Here is a 21,067-nt window from a genome sequence, read left to right on the forward strand (position 1 = left end):
CTTTTTTTACAGTTCACTTTATTTTATTTTTTTTTATGAAGCGGGGCTGTTACCTGGTACCCGTCCCCATGAATGATGGAGAAGGCTGCTTCCTCGGCCAGCTGCTCAGACAGAGGATTGTTGTGGAGGAACGTCTCGGTGCTCTTCCCGGTGCGGACCTCCCGGATGCTGGAGACATCCAGCCGAGCGCGGTCCGTGTCCTTCTTAGACGGCTCCCAGCGGAGACAGCTCAGGTCTACGTCCAGGGTGTAGAAACGGCAGTAAACCCTCGAGTTGGGCCGAATCTTCTTCAGCTCACAGCCGCCTTGCATGAATGCCAAGCAGTCGGCCGCACTGCTCACCTGAAGCAGAAAAGTCACCCAAGACTTTCACTTTTGGAAAACAGAAAAGGAATTATGGCAGGTGAACCATCGCTCATCAACATCTGGTGTATTTCTCTTTAATATCTGCCTATATGGATCATGTTAGCTTCTCTTAATGAAGAGAAAAAGGTTTTGTTTTGTTTTCTAGTTTGGATGCTGAGTCAACATTCACGTTCACACTATTGTTTTCCTATCTGTTGGTTCTTCTGTACAATTTTTGAACCAACTACTTCAACATACTGTGAGCTCAGCTTGTCTGGAGCATCAATGATGACTTTTGGTTTTTGTAACTTTTCTACTTTTTGAAATATACAACTTCATTTACAATATTTTGATGAAATAAACAAAGAACCCTTCAAATCCTTAAAAAACACATGTTGCTTGAAAACTACTTCAGCATACTTGCTTCACTTTTAGCCTACTGATTTGCTAACTTTTACTTTTAGCTGCTAGTCTGCTAATTTTAGCGTATTAATTTTAAGATTTCAGTTTCAGCATCTTCAACGAAGTTCAGCAAAATCATTCAGCACTCAGAATTCACACTGTATTTTTTTTTATAGAAAATGCAATTTCTCGAGTTTTGTTTTGTTACTTTTTTAAGTTGGACGAAGAAAGGCATAGGCAGTTGGAGAGCGTGAACTGTAACGAGGGCCGAAAGGCGCCAGCCCAGGGTTTTAACGACTGTGGCGGACCTGCTAAGTGGGATTTTATAGCCCCTTTTAAACCTCCGCCTGAATCAGGAGAACGTTCCGGTGCTGAAGAAAACACCCTGTCTTGTTCTAGTACCCTATAAGATCTCAGCCATCTGCTTTTGACAACAGCCAATGTCTACCAACATAAGCAGTAAGCCCTTCTCAGGACCCGCTGCAGTTTGTTTATCACCTTGGAGTTGGAGTTGCTTTAGTGAGCTCAATCTCATACAGACAAGACGAGCAGAGCTGAGTGGGTCATGTTTTTTGATTTCAAATTTGGGTTATTATCCTGGTTTGGTCTTTCTGTGTGGAGTTTGTATGTTTTTCTCTGGGCACTCCAGTTTTCTCCCACAGTCTAAAAACATGCATATTGGGCTGCCTTCAGGTTTAGGTCTCTTTTGAAAAACAGATCTGTGATTTCAATGGGATTTGCCTGGTTGAATTAAGGTTAATAACTAAAATAAAGCTGGAGGCTTCCACATCTGCTTTTTAACAAACGAACTGACAAAGACTGAAGGGTTTGTCAGCAGCTCTACAGGTTGACTGTATTCTTATTGTTTTGTCCAGGATTCAAAGAAACTGAACAAACTGATCATAAAAGAGGCTGACTTGGTAAAAGGAACATTTATGGAGCTTCAGGATCTGACACAAAAAAGAAAACTGTTGTGCACGATGCTCAACACAACAGAAAACAATGCCCACCAGCAGCACAACATATTGATCTGGTGTTTCACAGTGATAAGAAAGGGTACAGGTGGACTGATTTAGCTTAGAATTGTTATTGCTCTGACTGTTTTCTGATGTTTTTCCTGATTTGTATTATTTTATTATTTGTTTTGCACAACTACAATTACAGAAAAGTTGGGTTGTTGCGTAAAATGGAAGTAAAAACAGAACGCAACAGTTTGCAAATCTCCTAAACCCATATTTTACTCACAATAGAACAAAGTAAACATATCACATATTTAAACTAAGAAACTGTACCAATTTCTGTGGGGGGAAATAAAAGATTTAAAAGAAAATTTTTTTTTTCATTATTTTAATTTTGATGGCAACAACACATCTAAAAACAGTTGAGCCAGGTTCACGTTTACCACTGAAGCATCTCCTCTTCTTCTAACATCAGTCTGTAAACATCCAGGAGCTGAGGAGAGCAGCTGCTGGAGGTTTTAGAGGGAATATTGTCCCATTACTGACTGATAGAAGATTCTAGCTGTTCAACAGTCCCGGGTCTTCTTTGACATACTTTGTGCTTTGTGGGAGCATATATGGTTCTAAAACCCGTATATACTTTTTGCATTGATAGTTGCTTTCCAGATGTGTAAGCTGTTCATGACAGAGGCACTAATGCACCCCCATACCATCAGAGAGGCAGGCTGTTGAACTGTGCTCTGATAAGAGGCTGGATGGTCTGTCTGCTCTTTAGTTTGGATGACAGGATGCCTAAAAAGAACTTCAAAAGTTGATTCCTCTGACCACAGATCAGTTGTCCTCTTTGTCTCAGTCCATTTGAACTGATCTTTGGTTCAGAGAAGACAGCAGAGTTTCTGGATGGTGTTCACATCTGGCTTCTTCTTTCCCTGATCGAGCTTTAAGCAGCATCAGTGGATGGTACAGTGAACTGTGTTTACAGACAGTGATCTGTGGAAGTGTTCCTGAGTCCATCAGTGATGTCCAGAACAGAATCAGACCTGTTTTTAATGCAGTGACCCCTGAGGGCCCGAAGATCACAGACATCCGATATTGACCCGAAGCTTTTTGTTTTTTAAGTTCAGAGATTTGCACAGATTCTTGAAATCTTTTGGTGCTATTATGAAGATGATGGGACAATGTCTTTTTTAATTTTTTTTATTGCTACAATCCAACACTCCACTGTTCACCATTTTATTTTATTTTATTTTCTCTTTATTGCAGTAACTTTTTATTTATTTTTTATGATTAATACAGTTTAACCTTTAAATCTCTTCAGCACAGGTGAACTGTGCAAAGTCAGTATGATTTGCATACACACAGTACAGAAATAAACTAGAAGTATCTTTTCCATTTAACAAGATTTGAAAACTAATTTTCAGTCTACCTTTTTCTCCGAGGGCATGCTGCTGAAGGACACTGTCTTCTTCCTGCCTCCACCCACTTTCTGCACTGAGGGATCCTGGGAAAACACAAGAACACATGGACTGGGGGTCAAAATAAAAGCACTTTTTTTGGTTATAGAAGCAGCAAAACAAACTAAAGCACCATAGCAAGAAAAAAGATAAGTTAGTTGTTACACACTTCCTCTTCATGAACTAAACCGCACACACAAAAACAGGTTAAAATTTGAACTGCAAAGTCAATAGTTTATAGTTTATTTAATCCAAGAGTTGTGTTTATTAGGTTTTTTTTCTCTATGGAAACAGAAATCCAATCAAAAACAGAATGAGATGAGATGAAGAAAAAGTCTGAACCACAAATAATTACATTTATGATGTTATAAATTAGTGCACATATTTACAACAAAAGGGAATGATAGTTGAGGATGTGAGTTCAGGGATTAACTTTATATTTTTAATAAATCATTAACAAAATTTCTGAACTAGAATCAGAGAACAATTGGAAGTAGACATGGGCTGGTTATTGGTTTTAAAGTGTGTAAAAAGTCAGTGTTTTTCCACTATACTTTTCCTACAGTTTAAATGCCTATTTATAAAATGACAGAAACAAAGTATTTATTTATTTGTTTCTTTGTTTGTCACCCCTCTCCAGTCACATGAGCACCTAGTAAAAAAGACATCGTCGGCTGGTTGTACGTTTTATTCTGCATTCCTTCAATTAAGCTTGTATTTCATTTGACGATAAGGATAGAATTTCCAGAATTCTGCTGAAGGACTACAGAGCACGACCCTGAAATGATTTTATATTTTTGGTGGTATTTAGAAAACATTGTGCTCGTGGATGTTTTGGTCTGAACGCTGTTTCAGTTTCACAATGACATGTGCTTCTGCAGTTCCCACTGAATCAGCAGTTAGTATCAGTTTTATGTCGGAGAGGAATGCAGGCAGCGGCTGACGATTTAACAGCCTCTGACAGCCTGCTGGCCTCCTGTCGCTCACAGCCGATGTATTGTTCACAGAAAACGAATTAACAACATCCACAGCGCCAGGCGCTCCAATTTGACAACTTTACCTCCCACACACCGACGGCCCACTCAAACACACTGGTAATCATAAATCAATGTCCACATTTAAAAACACCCCGTATGCCTGTTTAAGGCAGTTACAGGACTGGCTTCCAGTGAGTTACAGTGGTTAAATGTTGTACTTTATTATCGTCACCTCCACCAAGAAGGCTATGTTTTTGATAGTGTTGGTTGGTTTGTCTGTTTGCAAGGTTACCTAAAATCTGATGAACAGATTTTGCTGAAGTTTTCCGGTAGATGTTGGGGTTGTCACAAGAAACAATTACATTTTGGTGGTGATCCCGATCATGATCTAGATCGAGCTATTTTCTCCCTGATGCTATGGCTTGGTGGAGGTTTGCGCTTTGAGTGCTTCTACTTATAAATTGTGCTTTTTGCAATGATTTTCATGCAGCATACCACTGGTTTTGCCCTATTTTAATACTAGGCCGTCCTCAAAAAATGAGTGTCCATGAAGAAGGAGAGTAGTGAAAGAGACCACCAAAACCCCTGTGAGCTCTCTGAAGGAGGTCCAAGCTTCAGCAGGTGAGATGAAAAGACTGTACATATAACCACTGATGGCCTGGTTCTTAACCAGTCTAAGATTTATAGGAGAGTGGCAACAGAAAACCACATTAAAACTCAAGTTGTCCAGATTGTTTAGAGACTCTAGTTGAGATTTAATCTGTTTTCTTCAACATTTCTTAAAATAAGATGATCTGAGTCTAAAACTCAGGCATGAAAGTTGGCAGCTGATATGCCCTTTATTTATGTTCGGTTTGTGTTCATTTATCTCCTTTATTAGAATCAACTTTTCTTTCAAAGATGAAAGGTTTTCCATTGACTGTATATTAAAGCTTTCTTCAAGCTTGCTTGTTGTAAACGAAACATTCCAAGTGAGTTTTGACGGCATGATTTCCAGGGTAAACTACTTTGGAAACACTTTTTAAGTCAGTCCCTTCAAGTAATTTCCAGAACATTGCCGTGTCTGCACAGTGCTCTTCAGAGGTCGCAACAGAAGAGAAACATAATGAGGTCAGCTCGCAGATGAGGACAGAAAAGCGTCACGGTGATTACCTGTGAGAAAGGGCGCAGAGGAGACAGAAAAAGGGAAGAGGTCGGGTGTTGTTGGCTCTTTGCTTCCACTGCACAAACACTGACTGAGATCTGATTCGATTGCTCCCCCACCTCCTCAGACAGCATGGCAATAGGATTAGAGATTTCTTCTTTGTCTTCATTCACATAATCGTCCCCCTGAATGTCTTTTATATTAAGTTGATGAGCGAAGGGGACGGACAGATGAGCTTAGAGAAAGCAGGTCAGTGGGTATTTAGGTGTGGTACTGATGTTCTGGCTTGGACGTTTGGGAACATTGCTGTTGTTGTGGCTCTCACAACTAATCTGTTGGGAGAATATTACATGTGGGCATGTTCCTCCTCCTGTCAGTTTGACATCCCACTGCAGGTCACAGGACGCCACCCAGAAAACTATAGCCACGTACTCGTAAAGCTTTTAATGCAGAGTTCTGTTCTGTTTGGCCCAGAAAAGACCATCAATCAGCCATAATCCAGCTCGCATTAAGCTTTCTGGTTTGTTTTATTTCCCCCGCTCTTTAACTCAGATTTCTGAGTTGCAACAAACCTCTGCACTGCCGGAGAGATGGTAAAGGAGAAAAGGGGACCAAAAGCTGGAGAAGAGACCAGAAAAAAAAAAACTAATTAAGAAAAAAAGATTTCAAGTGTGAAGGCACTGAGCAGACTCATTAAAATGGGGGGAAAAATTATCAGTCATTTTTACAAATCGAAGACTTTGGACCGCTAAAATCCTCATTATCTTAAGAAATTATGGCGTTGTAGCCCTTTTTTGTCAAACTTTGTAAATGACTTTATGTACAGTCTTGTGTGATACTGTGAGATCTTCCGAGATCTGTTAGTTCTCAGTCTATGAGTTGTGAATGACTCCCAGCTGATACCAAATATGATTTCAGCTCAATATCTGTAAAACTGACTAAGCTATAAAAGTCTTTGTGTTGGTCAATTCATGTCAAAGATCTGTGGGGGCCATCTTGAATTTGGGTGACTCCAAAAGTTATTTAATAGATGTCCATCCAATAATTAATCACTGAGTTTTTCATTAAAATCCATCACCTGGTTCATGTGATATTTTGCTGACAGAGTGTTCATGCCAATGGAAAAAGATTTTGAACAATGTGTAGCACCCAGTATTTGTCTGGGATGACTCGCAGCTTCAAACACACTCAATTTTAGCTCAAGATCTGTAAAGTTGACTGAGTTTTTGCCATTTTGTGTGTTTTTTTTTAGGGTTAATTGTCTGTGGAAAGGATCTAGAGTTGATGCGACTCCAAAAGTTAAAACTAACACTGCATTTCAAAGATCACACCAACAGTCAGACATGGTGGTGGTAGTGTGCTGGTCAGGGGCTACTTTGTTGCTTTAGGGCCTGGACAACTTGTTGTAATTGAGAGAACCATGAGGGAACCATGGAGAACGTCTTCGATAATAAGTTCATGATCTTAAGTTCAGCTCACTTGAGTTCTGCAGAACAAGAATCCGAAGCACAGCCAAGTGAAAGCCAGTTAGCACAAACACTTGATTGCAGTTCTTGCTGCCAAGGGTGGCACAACTAATTCTTATGTTTACTTTTTACATCAGGCCAGGTTGGTTTAAATAGCTCTTCCCCCATTAATAAAGAAAATCATCATTTAAAAATGGTATTTTATATTTACTCAAATTAATTAATGTAATTACTCAAAAATGCACAAAACAGAAGAAATCTTTAATGGGTGAATACTTTTTCACAACACTGTATTGTGATGATCACTTCTTTCGTTCATTACTTCTTACTCGGTCACTTCCACCCAGAATCTTCTCTCTACATATCTACCCACCTGTCATGGTTCTCTTTGTTCCCAGCTTAGCAGCGTTTGGGCAGGAAGTGGCACAGGAACCCATTACTGCAGTGTTCTGATTTATTTCACTGAACCTTTTTGACTCCCACTTTGTTCCCAAAAAAAGAAACTTCCATCATTTTTTAAGGACTGTCTTTATCTTATTTTGTGCCTTGCAGCTATTCTCTTATTATATTTCTCTTCAGTGTACATTTTAACTGGTCTATCTGGGTGTGATTTTGTTGTGAGCTTTTTATATAGAAATGTAAATAGGTTCTGTAGTTGGGCTGCCAGTTGAAAACTTACATTATTTACTTGTGAGTGTTGCCACAGAGCTTAAACAGACTGCTTTTCATCTGCATCTGCTACCAGTTTTATGTGTGTGTGTGTATGCAGTGTGTTGGGTTTGCTACAGTAAAGAAGGCCCAGTTGTAATGGGCACGCTTCGCCACTGTTGAAATGAAAGGTTGTTTTCAAGTGGACATACAACCAGCCGCGGCAAATGAAAACCGTATCCCTCGAAGGACCCGACTGAATAAAAGAACAGATGAAACATGTAAGAGTGAAGAATGGAGGAGAACAAATGAATACAAAACAACAGATTATTTCGTTGGAAAGCCGTAAGCAGCAGCTCGGCAAGTGAAGTGGTGATGGCAGCTGGCTCTTCAATGGCAGACTATTCAAATGGTGCACAGCATGGTTAAGTAGAACCACGAGGGCCTGAATACAAAGAGGGAAACACAGAAATAATGGAACTGTGGTGAGAGTGGTAGTTGATGTTGGTCATCAGAGCAACACAAAAGTCTAAATGGGCCAGCAGGGCACCTGGGAGCGTTTTCTTCAGTTTGTCACAACGAGAACTATTACGTCATTAACATTAGGGAGGATCCTCATCTGCAGTCAAAACCCATCAAATATTCTTGTTATTTAGTTTAGTTCTTTTGTTTGTTTGTTTGTTTTTAAGTAAAGTATGACTAGGACAGATGCAAATTTCATTCATTCATTCATTGTCTATTCCTAGTAAATACAGTTTCAGATTGTCTGAAACGATAGAACAGTAGATAGGCAAGAGTGTATTTAAGACAGTATGTAGGACATAGGAAAGCACAATAGGTAGGTAGGATGGTAGGTAAGCAGTACATTTGGTAGGTCAGTAGGTAGGCAGGAAGGACAATAGGTACTGTAGGTAGCATGATAGATAGGGCAGTAGGTTGACAGGACAGTAGGTAAGTAGGATGGTGGGTAGGTAGGTAGGCAGGTAGGTAGAACAGCAGTTAGGTAGGCGGGACAGTAGGCAGGTAGGAAAGTAGACAGGGCAGGAGGTAGGTAGGTAGGTAGGTAGGTAGGTAGGTAGGTAGGTAGGTAGGTAGGTAGGTAGGTAGGTAGGTAGGTAGGTAGGTAGGTAGGTAGGTAGGTAGGTAGGTAGGTAGGTAGGTAGGTAGGTAGGTAGGTAGGTAGGTAGGTAAGTAGGCAGGTAGGTAGGTAGGTAGGTAGGTAGATAGGTAGGTAGGTAGGAAGGTAGAATGGCAGGTAGGTAGACAGAACAGTAGGTTGGTAGGACAGTAGACTGGGCATTAGGTAGGCAAGACAGTAGAAGGAGCAATAGTAGGCAGGCAGGAGAAGAGTAGGTAGTTAGGACAGTAGGTTGGTAGGTAGGTAGGACGATAGGTATGTAGGTAGGTAGAACAGGAGGTAGGCAGGAGTGTAAGTAGATAGGTAGGACAGTAGGAAGGAGGGTAGGTAGGCTGGATGGTACGATGTTACATAGGAGTGTAGATACTGAAGCAGTGACTAACACTCAACCCTGTAATGTAATAAACCTGGAAAAAAAAACTCAGAGGCTTTATTCTGTCATAGTGACCTTCAGCTGCAACATGCTCATGAAAAGCTGGGACATTCATGTGAAAATCCATTAACGAAAGCCACATACTGCACGCATTCTGTCATTCATCAGTGCCTGAGAGCCGGCTCACTGACCAGTGCACAGAGCTCACAAACACACACCAGACCAACACCTGGTGGTTGCATGACTCCAGCTCCAATCTGATAGCATGATCTGTCTAATCATCTCTCAGCACATTGGCAGTAGATTACCACAATAGATTAAAACATCCACAGTCCTACAGTCATTAATCCACAGCACTGACCCAGTGTGAAACACACAGCTGTGTCAATCTGTGCCATCACACTCACCCAGGCTCAGAACAATCAGCTCAATAGGCAGAAAAAATACCTTTATACTTTAGTTCTTGTTATTGGCTGATACCAAAAGGTGAAGGCAAATTATGTTTTTGCCTATGACTACATGTGTGTGTATCTGTTAGCAAAATTTCTAATGAATCAACACGAGTTTTCATGAAACTTGCAGAAAGTAATCATTGGATGCAGGACGGCTGGTATATGTGCGTATCAGGATGTGGCTCAGCGTAGACTGAGCACGATGGCAAGCAAGATTAACATAAACGAGGTGGATTATTTCATTTTTCACCCGTTTTCCTTAATGTCTTTGGAGGTAAAGCTGGATGTGAAGACGTTGGAGGTGGGTAGACCAAAGGATATTCAAAAAAGGAAAAGCTGCAAAACCGAAGTTTTTCTGTGACCTGGTTTCAGCGAAAGGACTGACTAACAGCAAGTGTAGCTAACAAAATTCCTTTCCGGCTTTTTGTGTTTGGTTTTATTTTATCAGTGCGATTAGTAATTGTGTCAAGGAGTGTGGTGCAGTGTTATGCAAAACTGTTTGACGAAGAAAAAAATGATCTGAAATAATTATAGATGGAACCCTTAATGTTGGGGAATGAAATATTGGACAACTGACAGGCTTTGTGCAAGCTTGATTTTTGGTGGTGGTATGACATAATGTCAATTTAAAGCAGGTTTTCTTTATTTTAAAATGGATGCTTCTGTCGTTGGAATCCAAAGTGGAGCATTTTATTATATATCTGTTAGCCCACCCCACAAATATCACCACCAGCCACCACTGATTGGATGTACATTTACAAACAATTAACTTTTGGATTAACAATTAACAATTCAATACAGCCACTATAGCCAACTGAGCTTGGAAAACACAAAAACAGTGGTTATAATTCAGTCAATTCTACAGCTGTTGTGCTGTAATTTTAGGTGGTTATAACTGAAGCTTACTCCAAGGTACTCCATACTCCAAATACTACTCATTGCTTGAGAGTTTTTGCTTTACCCTCCCGTGACCTCCGGGTCAAATGGACTTGAAGTTACAAGAGCTTCTCCACCTTTCTTCAGTTATGAGGGCTTTAGGAGGGTTAAAACTTATGCATTAACATTTGGAGTCAACTCTGTTTGTCTGTTTGAAAAATATTTCATGAACCACTCCGTCAGTTTTAAAGATAGGTAAAACTTGATGTGGTTGTAGCTGGAAGTTATTAACAAGATTTACTTTGAGAGTGACATCTTGTGATAAACCTATGTTAGTTTCAAGGTTTAACCAAAATGGCTACAACTTTTGTCATTTCTCATGATAAGATGATCTTAGTCTGAAACTGTGGCCATGAAAGGTGCCGGATGACTATTCTTGTATGTCTAGCTTTTGTTTTGTATTTCTTCACAAGCGCACAGTACTCAGAGCCCTTATTAGAAGATGCGACAGAGAATGGTGCGAAACAAAATTGAGTCAGTGTGAAAAAAGTCCAAGAAATAGAAAAGGAAAAAAAAAAAAACACTTTGAGGGAGTAGTGTAAAACCAGAGTGATTAATTGACATCCATGAGGAGAAATCTTTGAGTGGGAGTATTCACAGATTTGACGGTACGTTCCTTAAAGACTACTTAAATGAGTCACTTAAAGTGTTGTATTAAACCTTTGATTACTGCGTTGGGTAAAATTCTTTGTCGTTTTTCTGCACAGAATAGGTTCTAGAATGGACTATGAGCTGCTATCCCTTTATAGTCACAGCAGAATCATGGGTCTAAGAAGCCACACTGTTCAGGCCTTGTATGATGTTCCAGGCAGGGAATAATTCATCGTGCGTGAACATAGCCATTACTCGTTTTAGCTTCTGTGTGGGATAATTTGTGTCTTTGAGGTATGTTCCTCAGCTTACGCAAACACAGAGAGCAAAATTTAAAGGCATTCTGTTATAATCTTTTTTTTTTAACTATGAAAAAAAGCTTTAAACATAATTTACCAAAATATTTGTAACACCGTAATTTAAAACAAATGATACCACTTTTAACAAGGTGAATTCCATAAAAGGAAACATCTCACACAGCTAAAGGTTCTGTCTTTAAACATCCTTTTGAATTTAACCAACTATCAAAATCTAAATATATTTTTGATATCAGTGCACATTGCACTGTAAAACAATAAAAAATTACAGCTTTTGGATCTAATTTGATTTTCTATGGAGACTTTTTGCATCTTTCACCCCATCCATCTGATTTTTTTTATCTCTGTCCCCAGCAGTCACTGTGTGAGAGGTGGGGGACACCCTGGACAGGTCTCCAGTCTATCACAGGGACATGTAGACAAACGAGACAGATGACAGTCATGCTTTCAGCCACATCTAGAGACAATTTAAAGCTACCAACTAACCTAACGTGCATGGTTTTGGTCTGTGGGGAGAAAATGGGAGCGAATAAAAGAGTTCCATAAAAGGTGCATAGAAGAAGACTAAAGTTCAGAGATCAATAAAGAAGAAGAATGTGAAGCAAACATCGGCAGCGTTACCATGGTAACTTACAGGAAGGTGGCAGCAAAGACGAGACAAAGTAGGACCATGAGTGGCAAGAAAAAAAATGGAACTAAGCTTGATTTGAGGAGGTAGTGCAAGATGAGAGTTATTATCCACATTTGTTTAGTGCCTCACTTTGGGACAACAATAACACACAGAATAAATTAAATCCCAGGGAAGAAAAGTCTCAAGATCTTTCTCTTTGAAGTAAAACAGCAGTGCGTTATCACAACCTGTCGAACTGAAGTGTAAAACTGCAAGCTGATGAGTTTTATGAGTCGGCAAGGGCACAGCTGATCCGAAGGCAGAAATACAAGCGTGCGTGTGTCCAAATGGTTTTGCACACAGAAACACAGAAACTAGGTCTGCACAGTTTCTCAAAAAAATTATCTACACTGCAAAAGAAATAAAAAGAAAAAAACAAACAACCGCAGATACAAAATGCATGCAAAAAATACAAATTTGGAAATCAGATAGGGTGGGACAGTGGAACAGTGGTTGGAGTTGTCGCCTCCCAGCAAGAAGTTTGCAGGAACACTTCTCGACCTGGGGCCGTCCTGGGTGGAGTTTACATGTTCTCTCTGTGCCTACATAAGTTTACACCCACAGTCCAAAAACACTGATGTTTATTGGTAACTCTAACACTTAGAGTCCAGGGTGCCCCCTGCCTCTCGCACAGTGACTGCTGGAGATAGGCACCAGCTTCTTGTGACCTGGAAAGGAGAAGCGGGTAAAAAAAAAAGTGGATAGATGGATGGAAATCACATGTACCCCCACTTATCTCAATGTCCACCACCGACACATGTTGTGAACACTATAGACAAAACAGGTGGGTTTATTGAATCAAATATTATCTTTCAAACATTCTACTATAGTATCACAAGCTCAAGGTTTCCTAATATCACGAAGGCTGAACAGAAACCATGCAGAGGTTCCAAATAATCATAGGCTGAACATTTTGGTTTCAGGATGCCTCTCCTCCAGCCCTCTTTGTCCTCACACAACCACAATATGTTCCATCAAACACAGTCAGCCAGTGAGACTAAACAACACAGCTAATAAAGAGGTTTTTTTTCTGAAAAGACTGTCTGTACCTACTATGCAAACAATGCTGAGGACTTAGGTCTTTGTCCACACAGAAATGGTTTGTGAAAATACATAATAGCTGCTTATCATTTCAGCCTTGTGTCCACCACAAAAAACAGTGTTTTAGGAGCCCCCAGGTTTATTTTATTTCCAGAAATGGGTTCCAGAGTGAAGAAATAATTGAAACGCCAGTCTGACATTTTCATGCGGACAGGTAAAACGAAACCATTTCAAAGTGATGATGTCATAGACCCACCTATAATCTATCTTACAACACCCAAGCAGGACAGATGCAGACAGAAACAACAGTAGCGACAGATTAGATGCTGTTTGTGCTGCAGACACCAGTTTCTCAACTACAGCAAAACCTTTATATACCAGACAAGGCTGAGGAACAATAACATCACCTTATATAAAGAGCAAAACCCCTTATTATTACACTAAATAATCTAAGACCAAAAAGGTTTTTATTACTTTGTTTAATAAACCTTGCAGGGGAAATAAACTTCAACATTTATGCATTAAAAAAATGCATAAATGGCTGACACTTGAGTATAAAAAATTTAGCCTGATATGTTTTGAACATTGTGATGAAAACCCTTCCCTTCAGTCATCTCTCGCTGGATTCTGGGCCTGAATTGCATCCATTATGTTCTTGTATTTGGACTGACATGAACCCAGTCCACACCATCCTGCACTTTTGTGTTTTAACTTTCGTCATCAGTCACCATGCACTTGTACTTACCATCATCTTCTTTTTTTTCCTTCTTGTTGCGCTGTCAGTTCAAACAGAGGCTGTTCGGTGTGACATATTCAGCCTGTGGTTCCTGCCCAACGCGTGAGATTAATAGTAACGCTATACATCTTGTTTACTGTTTACGATGCATTCTCATGGCGGTGTTACACTGCCACATACGGGCCCGGCACAGTTACTGTGGCGTTTCAGGTTGTGTCCATTTTGTTTTAAACATGTTCAGAAAAAAAAAAGTGTTCACAAAGATAGATTTTGAAACGACAAATTAAAAGACTGTTTTGGAAAAATAATGTTCCCATGTGGACAAGTGGCCACATTTCAGCCACTTCATCTCACCAACACCTACAAACACACACACACACACACACACACACTCGTCTCCCCTAAAATAATGAGAGAATTTTCTTTTAACAAGGCTCTTTGCCTCACCTCAGTTACTCCTCTGAACATATAGCATACATAGTCATCCACACACCTACACCCAACTCCAAAAGCCACCGGTTAGAGTCACTCGGACTATTAGAATGTGAGATACTAGTTTTTCAGAAGAAAAAAGATTAATTTTCAGACCTATCCACCTCTTGTCATCATTAACGAGAATAGGATTGGCTTGTTTTAATACAGCTCTAAAAAAAAAAGAAAACCTCGACTCGTGGCTAATGAAGTGCTTCAAAGCAATGGGCGAACACAAGAGAGGTGAAGAAGAGAGTGGAGGCAGGGTGGAGTGGATGGAGATTAGTGTCAGAGGGGGATTGTTAACAAAAGGAGAGCTGCAAGAGTGAAAGGGAAGATGTACAAAACGGTACTGAGACCTGCTATGATGTTTGGTTTGGAGACAGTGGCTCTAACAAAAAAAAAAATGTGGGGTGGTAGAATTGAAGATGGTATAATTTTCATTGGGAGGGACCAAAATGAACAGGATTAGAGCTGAGAGTATTAGAGGGGACCGCTCAGGTTTGGAGACAAAGTTAGAGAGAGGCTAAGGAGGGATGGTGGAGATATTGGAGAAAGAATGGTGAATATGGAGCTGCCAGGGAGGAGGAGGACAAGAGGAAGACCACAAAGAAGGTTGCTGGGTGTAGAGGGTTGGTGTGACAGAGGAGGATTCTGGGAGATGGATGGAGGCAGATGATCTGCTGCGGGGACCCCTGAAGGGAGCAGCCGACATAAAAAGAAGACAAACTAGTTTTTGATGATGATTACTCCTAAAAAGAACAATATTTAAATTGTGTCTTCGATGTAAAACATATTAAAAAGAAAGTTGGCAACAAAAATTCTCTCAAAAATCCTCACACAATATGTTTGGACAAGAATATTTAGAGGTGCACTGACTTTATACTAAAAAAAAAGACAACATTGATTCTTTGATGGAGAGGCAAAAAAAAGCAAGCAACGTGCTGACCATCTATTTCATTTATATTCAGATGTCTGGTGTAGCCCCCAGTCAGGCTTGTTGATTTCTGCAGGACACAGAACATAAATTAATCTATTGTGGCATCAGAGGACGAATGAAACTCACCCGCCCAGACAGACAGACAGACAGAGGGGAACGTCTCCTTCGTGTCCACGTTTCCTCTCAGCTTCACCTCTAAACCTGCCTCATCCCTTCGCTGCCTTTTCCTTCCTTCTGTCTGTCTAATTCAATTCATCTCCATTCCGTCACTTCCTCTGAATCCGGGCAGTAGGGCCCTCTACACGGTTGATCGACCCTTATTTTATCTCCGTCTTCTTTCCTTGCCCTTTCCCATCATTGCCTTTTTTTTTTCTTCCCTCCACTGCTTGCCCTTTATCGCTGCCTTCCTGTCCTTTCCCTCTCCACCCCTCAGTCTGGGCATTAAGCACTATCGGGGGAGGCCTGCAAGTGTCTTTCAGCTGTGGTCCCAAGGGACCCTTATCCAAAGCAATGACACACTTGCAAGTCAAGAGGACATTTGTTATGTAACCTCTCAAAGCTTGCCGGCTTCTCCAGTGGGCCTCGCAACTATTAGATACCTACACATATGCACAGATAATCACAAACACACACAGGGATGGGTGGAGATGGGGGGGTGATTAAGCCAGGACTGAGATCAGGAGGAGGGAGAAATGATCATGGAAGAATGAGGTGAGAGAAGAGGGGATTTCAGCTCAAAATGGGAACACGAACGATGGAGAAAAAAGTGGAAAAAGAGAAGGAAACAGTCAACGGTGTGTCTGTGGAAAACAAATGTAGAGATAAAGACAAAGTGCTGGGCAAAGAAAGCCGGTGCTGCTTGGAAAGCAGCTTTGTTAAGCTCTACGAGCGAAACACTCTGCAAATAAATCTTTTAGAGAAAAACAAGGAAGTGGGATGGGAAACAGATGAAAAAGGAGGAGCAAAAGGCCCTATTTTGAATAATTGAATATAAGAGCTTTATTTAATCAGAACCGCAAACTCATGAGGCTCATCCTTGAACAGCATGTGTGTTATGTAAGGTGGCTGTTGTGAAACAATTGACTTTGTATGTTTATGTCCCTCTTAGCTGGAAATCATCATATTATAGACATTCTCGCATTGAGAGACGCTTCTGGACTCTCACCACGGCATGTTCACTGTCATTCTCAATCCCCAGACATGTGAAGCAAGCTTACCTTAAATTGTCTCTATTTCGTATTATCCACTTTTGCTTCACCCTGAAGTGACCCTCGTGCGAAGAAGGCACATCACGCTGTGTTTACAGAAGTAAATATGGATGCGGCGCATGTCAGCATGTGTGTGCATCAGTTCGAAAGTTGTTGTGCGCTCGGAGCAGACATAATTGTGACCAAGCGCCGCTTCCTGCCTACTCCGGAGCAAAACTGTGATGTCTTTCACACTTCAGTGATGCAAAAGTCGGACGAAATGCGAAACAACCGTTCAGGCTGAGGCCGCTTTGAAATACATCAGACACGTGTCCGAGTTAGGACCTGGGACTGAACTGAAGACAAAAAAAAATGATTTCTGATGTTCAAGGAGCCATAAAAAAAATGAAACAAGAAAAAGAAAATCAGATTTAGGCCACTTTTGTCTGCAGGGAGAGTGTAGAGAGGATTTTCTTTAGCTGTGAATACTTATGCATGTGCAACTTTTCAGTTTTAAATTTTGCCCCTGTTGAACTCTGGAGCTCTGGAGTTTTTGGTGTAAGTTCAGTACTTATAATCAGATTTACAAAAAAAAACCAATTCATATTCCAGGTTATAAAAGAAAACTAGTGAGGGACGGGGGGTTAGGGGTGGAGGGCGTACTATTAAAACCAACTATATCATAACAAAACCTCATCAGTAAATAAGGACAACAGACCTTTCTAGTTTCAGGATAATTCCCTCTCGTATGTTGACTGTATTTGGTAGTAAGACCATAAGAAAACCATCACCTCTGGCAATGCTACCTACAAAATGGCGTCTTCCTACAGTTAGTAAGGAACAACATCCCATTGCAGATGTCATGGTCTTGGTTTGTTTTGTTTTCTGTAGTTCTGTTTTTTATTCCTGTTTTGGATTTCTTAGCTCCTTGGTTTCAGTATGTGTCCAGTTAATCAGTATGTTTCAGTGTTTGTTCACTGCTGCCAGAATTTTGTTTATTAGATTTTCTAGTTTTCTGTGCTCTTCTGTAGCATTTTTTTTTTTTTTTTAGCCTTTGTTTTTTCCATGACCACTGTTTTCCTCAGCTGGCCTGATTACACACTCGGTCCACATGTTGTTGATTAGCCACCTTCTCACCCGCTCCCCCAGATTATATATTCCCTGGTTTTCTCTTTCTCCTTGTCCTCATCATCGCCCATTTTTTGTTTTTTTCTTTTGGTTTGATTTCATTCAGAAAAGATCTGGAGTCAACCTGCCCATGGTATAGTTGCCTGCCATCTTGAGTCCTCTTCAGCCATAACCCTTAACAGTCAGTAAAGAGCAGCAAACCCTTCAACATCTAAGAACCCAATGAAGAGGCAATTTCATAAACAGGAATTAATCTGAGGTCACATTTCTTGGCCTGGCTAGCCACGTTGAGCTGTGAAAACAATGCACTTTTCAGTTTGCCAATTTCCTGCTTGGAAGTGGGTGCTTTGGTTTGCTGGTGTTTCTCACAAGGTGGTCATCAATGAAGGCTGGGTCCTTGTGCTCTCAGAGAACGTGGATGGTTTTTATACTTTCACTAATCTGTTGCATAAAATCCTGTGAATCAATTGTAAAAAAAAAAAAAAAAAAAAAAAATTAAAAAGGCCTTGGTAGGATCAAGGAATTGATTTCCCAGTTCATTTATGACTGCAACAAGAGAAAACAGATGCATGTGAAAGTCCACTCTACCAAGCAGTAGTCTGGATTTTATCATTTGAAAACAGTGAAACATGTATTTTTACTCACAGCACCAAAATTGCAAATGAAATGACACAGTCTGTGACTCCTACTTGGCTTTGTTGAACTTAAATAGTCGCACTGGTAGAAGGATGTTAGAAATGCAGTTGCCAGGAAAAATACAAAGTGGACATATATGGATGCAGTTAGAGAGGACATGGAGGTAGTTGAAGTGAGGACAAAGGACACAGAGGACAGAGTTAGATGGTGGAAGATGACTCAGCTGAAAGAAAAAGAAGAAATAGTTGTAATATTTGTCACACCCCTGATATTTAGCAACATCGCTGAGCTCAAAATGCTCCTTTTATGCTGAGAGTTACAAGATCTCAAAGACCAGACCTAACAGCAGTTTACAATGATTTTACTGGTTTTCTATGATATTGTAAACATGATATAAAATTAGAGTAAAAAATGGTGACCATCTTTAAATGATAAGGTACCAACTACTGATAACTATTAGACAGATCATCACTTCAAAGTTGACTGGACTATCCCTTTAAGGTGATTTCAGGCTGTGGGTTTTGAAAAAAAAAAAAAAAACTTTTTTAAGAACTTTGATTTATTGCAGGAGGTAAAGAAGAGAAAACATTTTGGCACCAAATTGATGTTTTCTAACTGTGCTGAAGCTGTTGGAGACCAGAGCGGGTTCACTTTGACACGCTACAGTCAATTTAATTTGAGGTCAACACTCACAGGACGGTTGCATCAACCCTTCCAGATTTGGCAGTTACAACCACAGAGGATGTGGAGGGGAAAAAAGACGATAAAATTCAAAATTGGTAATAATCCTAATGACTGAGATCCATGAACTTTCATCCTCACACCTGCAGCTTTAGTCAGATGCCCGTGTGCATGCGTACGTGTGTATACATGCAACTTGTGTGAGGAAACTTTAGGAGGAATGTCTCTGGAAGGCTGAGCAGACGAGCTCAGCGTCGGTCCAGACAGCATTTACACAACGTCACCCAAAGCGCACGCAGAGAAACCAGGCTGCACAAACACAATAAACGCTCAATGCCGCTGCTAGGACACTTCAGTTTCAAATCCGGTGTCAGCGGCTGCCTAGCAACCCCTGGTAAAGGGCACCAGATGGGATAATGAAATTAATTGGTCTCAATCTTTGTCTTTTTTTTTTTTTTTTGTCCTGAACTAACAGAAAGAGGAGCGAACCCATTTGGGCGTGCTGCCACAAAATGTATGTCTCAACTGTGCAGCGTCACACCTATTTCCTGTGTGAGCGCCTGAGCTTGAAAGGATTTCCGCCAGCAAACGTGTGTAATAGAGCTCCACTAATTTGTCTACTGGAAGAAAGAAAACAGACGTGTGTGCTCTGATTATCTTGGTTCTTATTTCCCTTTGAGATGCTGTTTTGTTTGAAAATAAAGGCGTAGCCTTCCTTGAAGGAATGCATATCGCCCGCTGCCTTTCGCGCAAAGCCTCGGTTTAAGATCATCTTATTTTGACAGAGCTGAGTTGCAGCTGTTTTAGTCAAACCTTGAAAAAAATGTCACGCTTAATCTCATGCATTATTGTGAAAGTATGTGCTTAGGATGAGTCTCGGCTACGGCCACATCAAATTTTAGCTCAATATCTGTAAAATTCCCTAGAATATAGCCTTTTTTTTTGTTTTCTGAAGTCACTTGGCTGTGGCAGCCATCTTGAATTGGGTTGGCTCCAAATGTTAACCAGTTGTAGAGATTTACTCAATGATCATTATCTGAAGGTTGCATCAAAATCTGTTTAGTGGTTCATGAGATTTTTGCTAACAGACATAAATGTTAAAGATTTTGCACAGTCTGTTGTCACTCATAATATGTCTTGAGCAATTACCAGATCAAATCTTAGCTCAGTATCTGTAAAACTGACTGAGTTATAGCTATTTTGTGGGGGGGTTTTAGGTTAGTTGGCTGGCACAGGTTGTCTCCAAAGGTTTATCAGCTGTAAATGCGAATTCAGTGATTACTTTCTGCCTGTTTTAATAAAACCCATTCAGTGATTTATGAGATATTTTGCTAAGAGACACAGACACACACACATATGTGGGCAAAACCTCTATCACTCCGCCTTTTCCAATATTAAGCCCATCTAGTAAATTGTCTGAGTGTTAAACTTCTCTGTCCAATAAGTTTAAACACGGATGAAGTATGTGCATATCTCAGATATATACTCTTCCTATAAATACAATTAATATTTTGTACATGTATGTGATTTTTTTCACTGCTCGGAAGTCTGTCTGGAAGGAGAAAAAGTTGTCCGTAATATCTCAAACTGAATAATAAGTTTACAATTTTATCAAACAAAGCTCTTCTCCCTTTGTTCAATGAAACCCACCTAAGCAGAGCAGCTACTGCTAATAATTTCTATTTTTATCTGTTTGTTTATTAAAAGTTCAGCTCTATCACTTATGTTTCTTACTGCTGACCACAGGAAACAACGCTAATCGCAGGAAAGCAAAGCCTGATATGCTCAGCTTCCTGGTATTAGTCTTTGGTGGAGATAAAATTCAATAAAAGTGAGGGTTTTTTTACATTTCCCAGCAGTGTGTAACTAAATGGGGCGCTGTTTAGCGGAAGGACAGCGAACTTTCAAAGAACAAAGGAGGACTGAAGCTCAGCAATTACTTTTGGAGCCTTTACTTCTGTGAACCGTAGCACAACTTAACAGTCCATCCATCCATCCATTCTCTTCCGCTTATCTGGGGTTGGGTCGCGGGGGCAGCAGCCTAAGCAGGGAGACCCAGACTTCCCTCTCCCCAGCCACTTGGGCCAGCTCCTCCGGGGGAATCCCAAGGCGTTCCCAGGCCAGCCGAGAAACATAGTCCCTCCAGCGTGTCCTGGGTCTTCCTCTGGGCCTCCTCCCGGTGGGACGTGCCCAGAACACCTCACCAGGAACTTAACAGTCAGCGAGCGCCAATCTTTCCTCGTTCCTTGGAGAAAGTTCAAACTCCAGAGAAGCCAGTGGACGCCGCATCCTTGACAAAAGGCAGCTTCTGATTTCCCTGGTGGTAAGCTGGCACTTCTGTCTGGTGAGCTGGCAGTGGGGAGTCAGAAGTCATCA

The 21,067-nt window shown here is 40.6% G+C and overlaps 1 protein-coding gene across 1 annotated transcript in view; it reads right to left on the reverse strand.

Moving 5' to 3' along the window:
• The window catches only part of plcl1 (phospholipase C like 1), a 123,573-nt gene that overhangs the window by 37,716 nt on the left and 64,790 nt on the right, over positions 1 to 21,067 (reverse strand). Inside the window, exons 2-3 of the mRNA XM_017421139.3 lie at positions 3,132 to 3,206; positions 54 to 341 (exon numbers count right to left, since the gene is read on the reverse strand). Of these exons, the coding sequence (XP_017276628.1) occupies positions 54 to 341; positions 3,132 to 3,206 (363 nt within the window). The remainder of the gene's footprint in view (positions 1 to 53; positions 342 to 3,131; positions 3,207 to 21,067) is intronic.

The sequence above is a fragment of the Kryptolebias marmoratus genome, linkage group LG6, assembly GCF_001649575.2.
Source record: "Kryptolebias marmoratus isolate JLee-2015 linkage group LG6, ASM164957v2, whole genome shotgun sequence".
In the NCBI taxonomy this organism is placed as follows: Eukaryota; Metazoa; Chordata; class Actinopteri; order Cyprinodontiformes; family Rivulidae; genus Kryptolebias; species Kryptolebias marmoratus.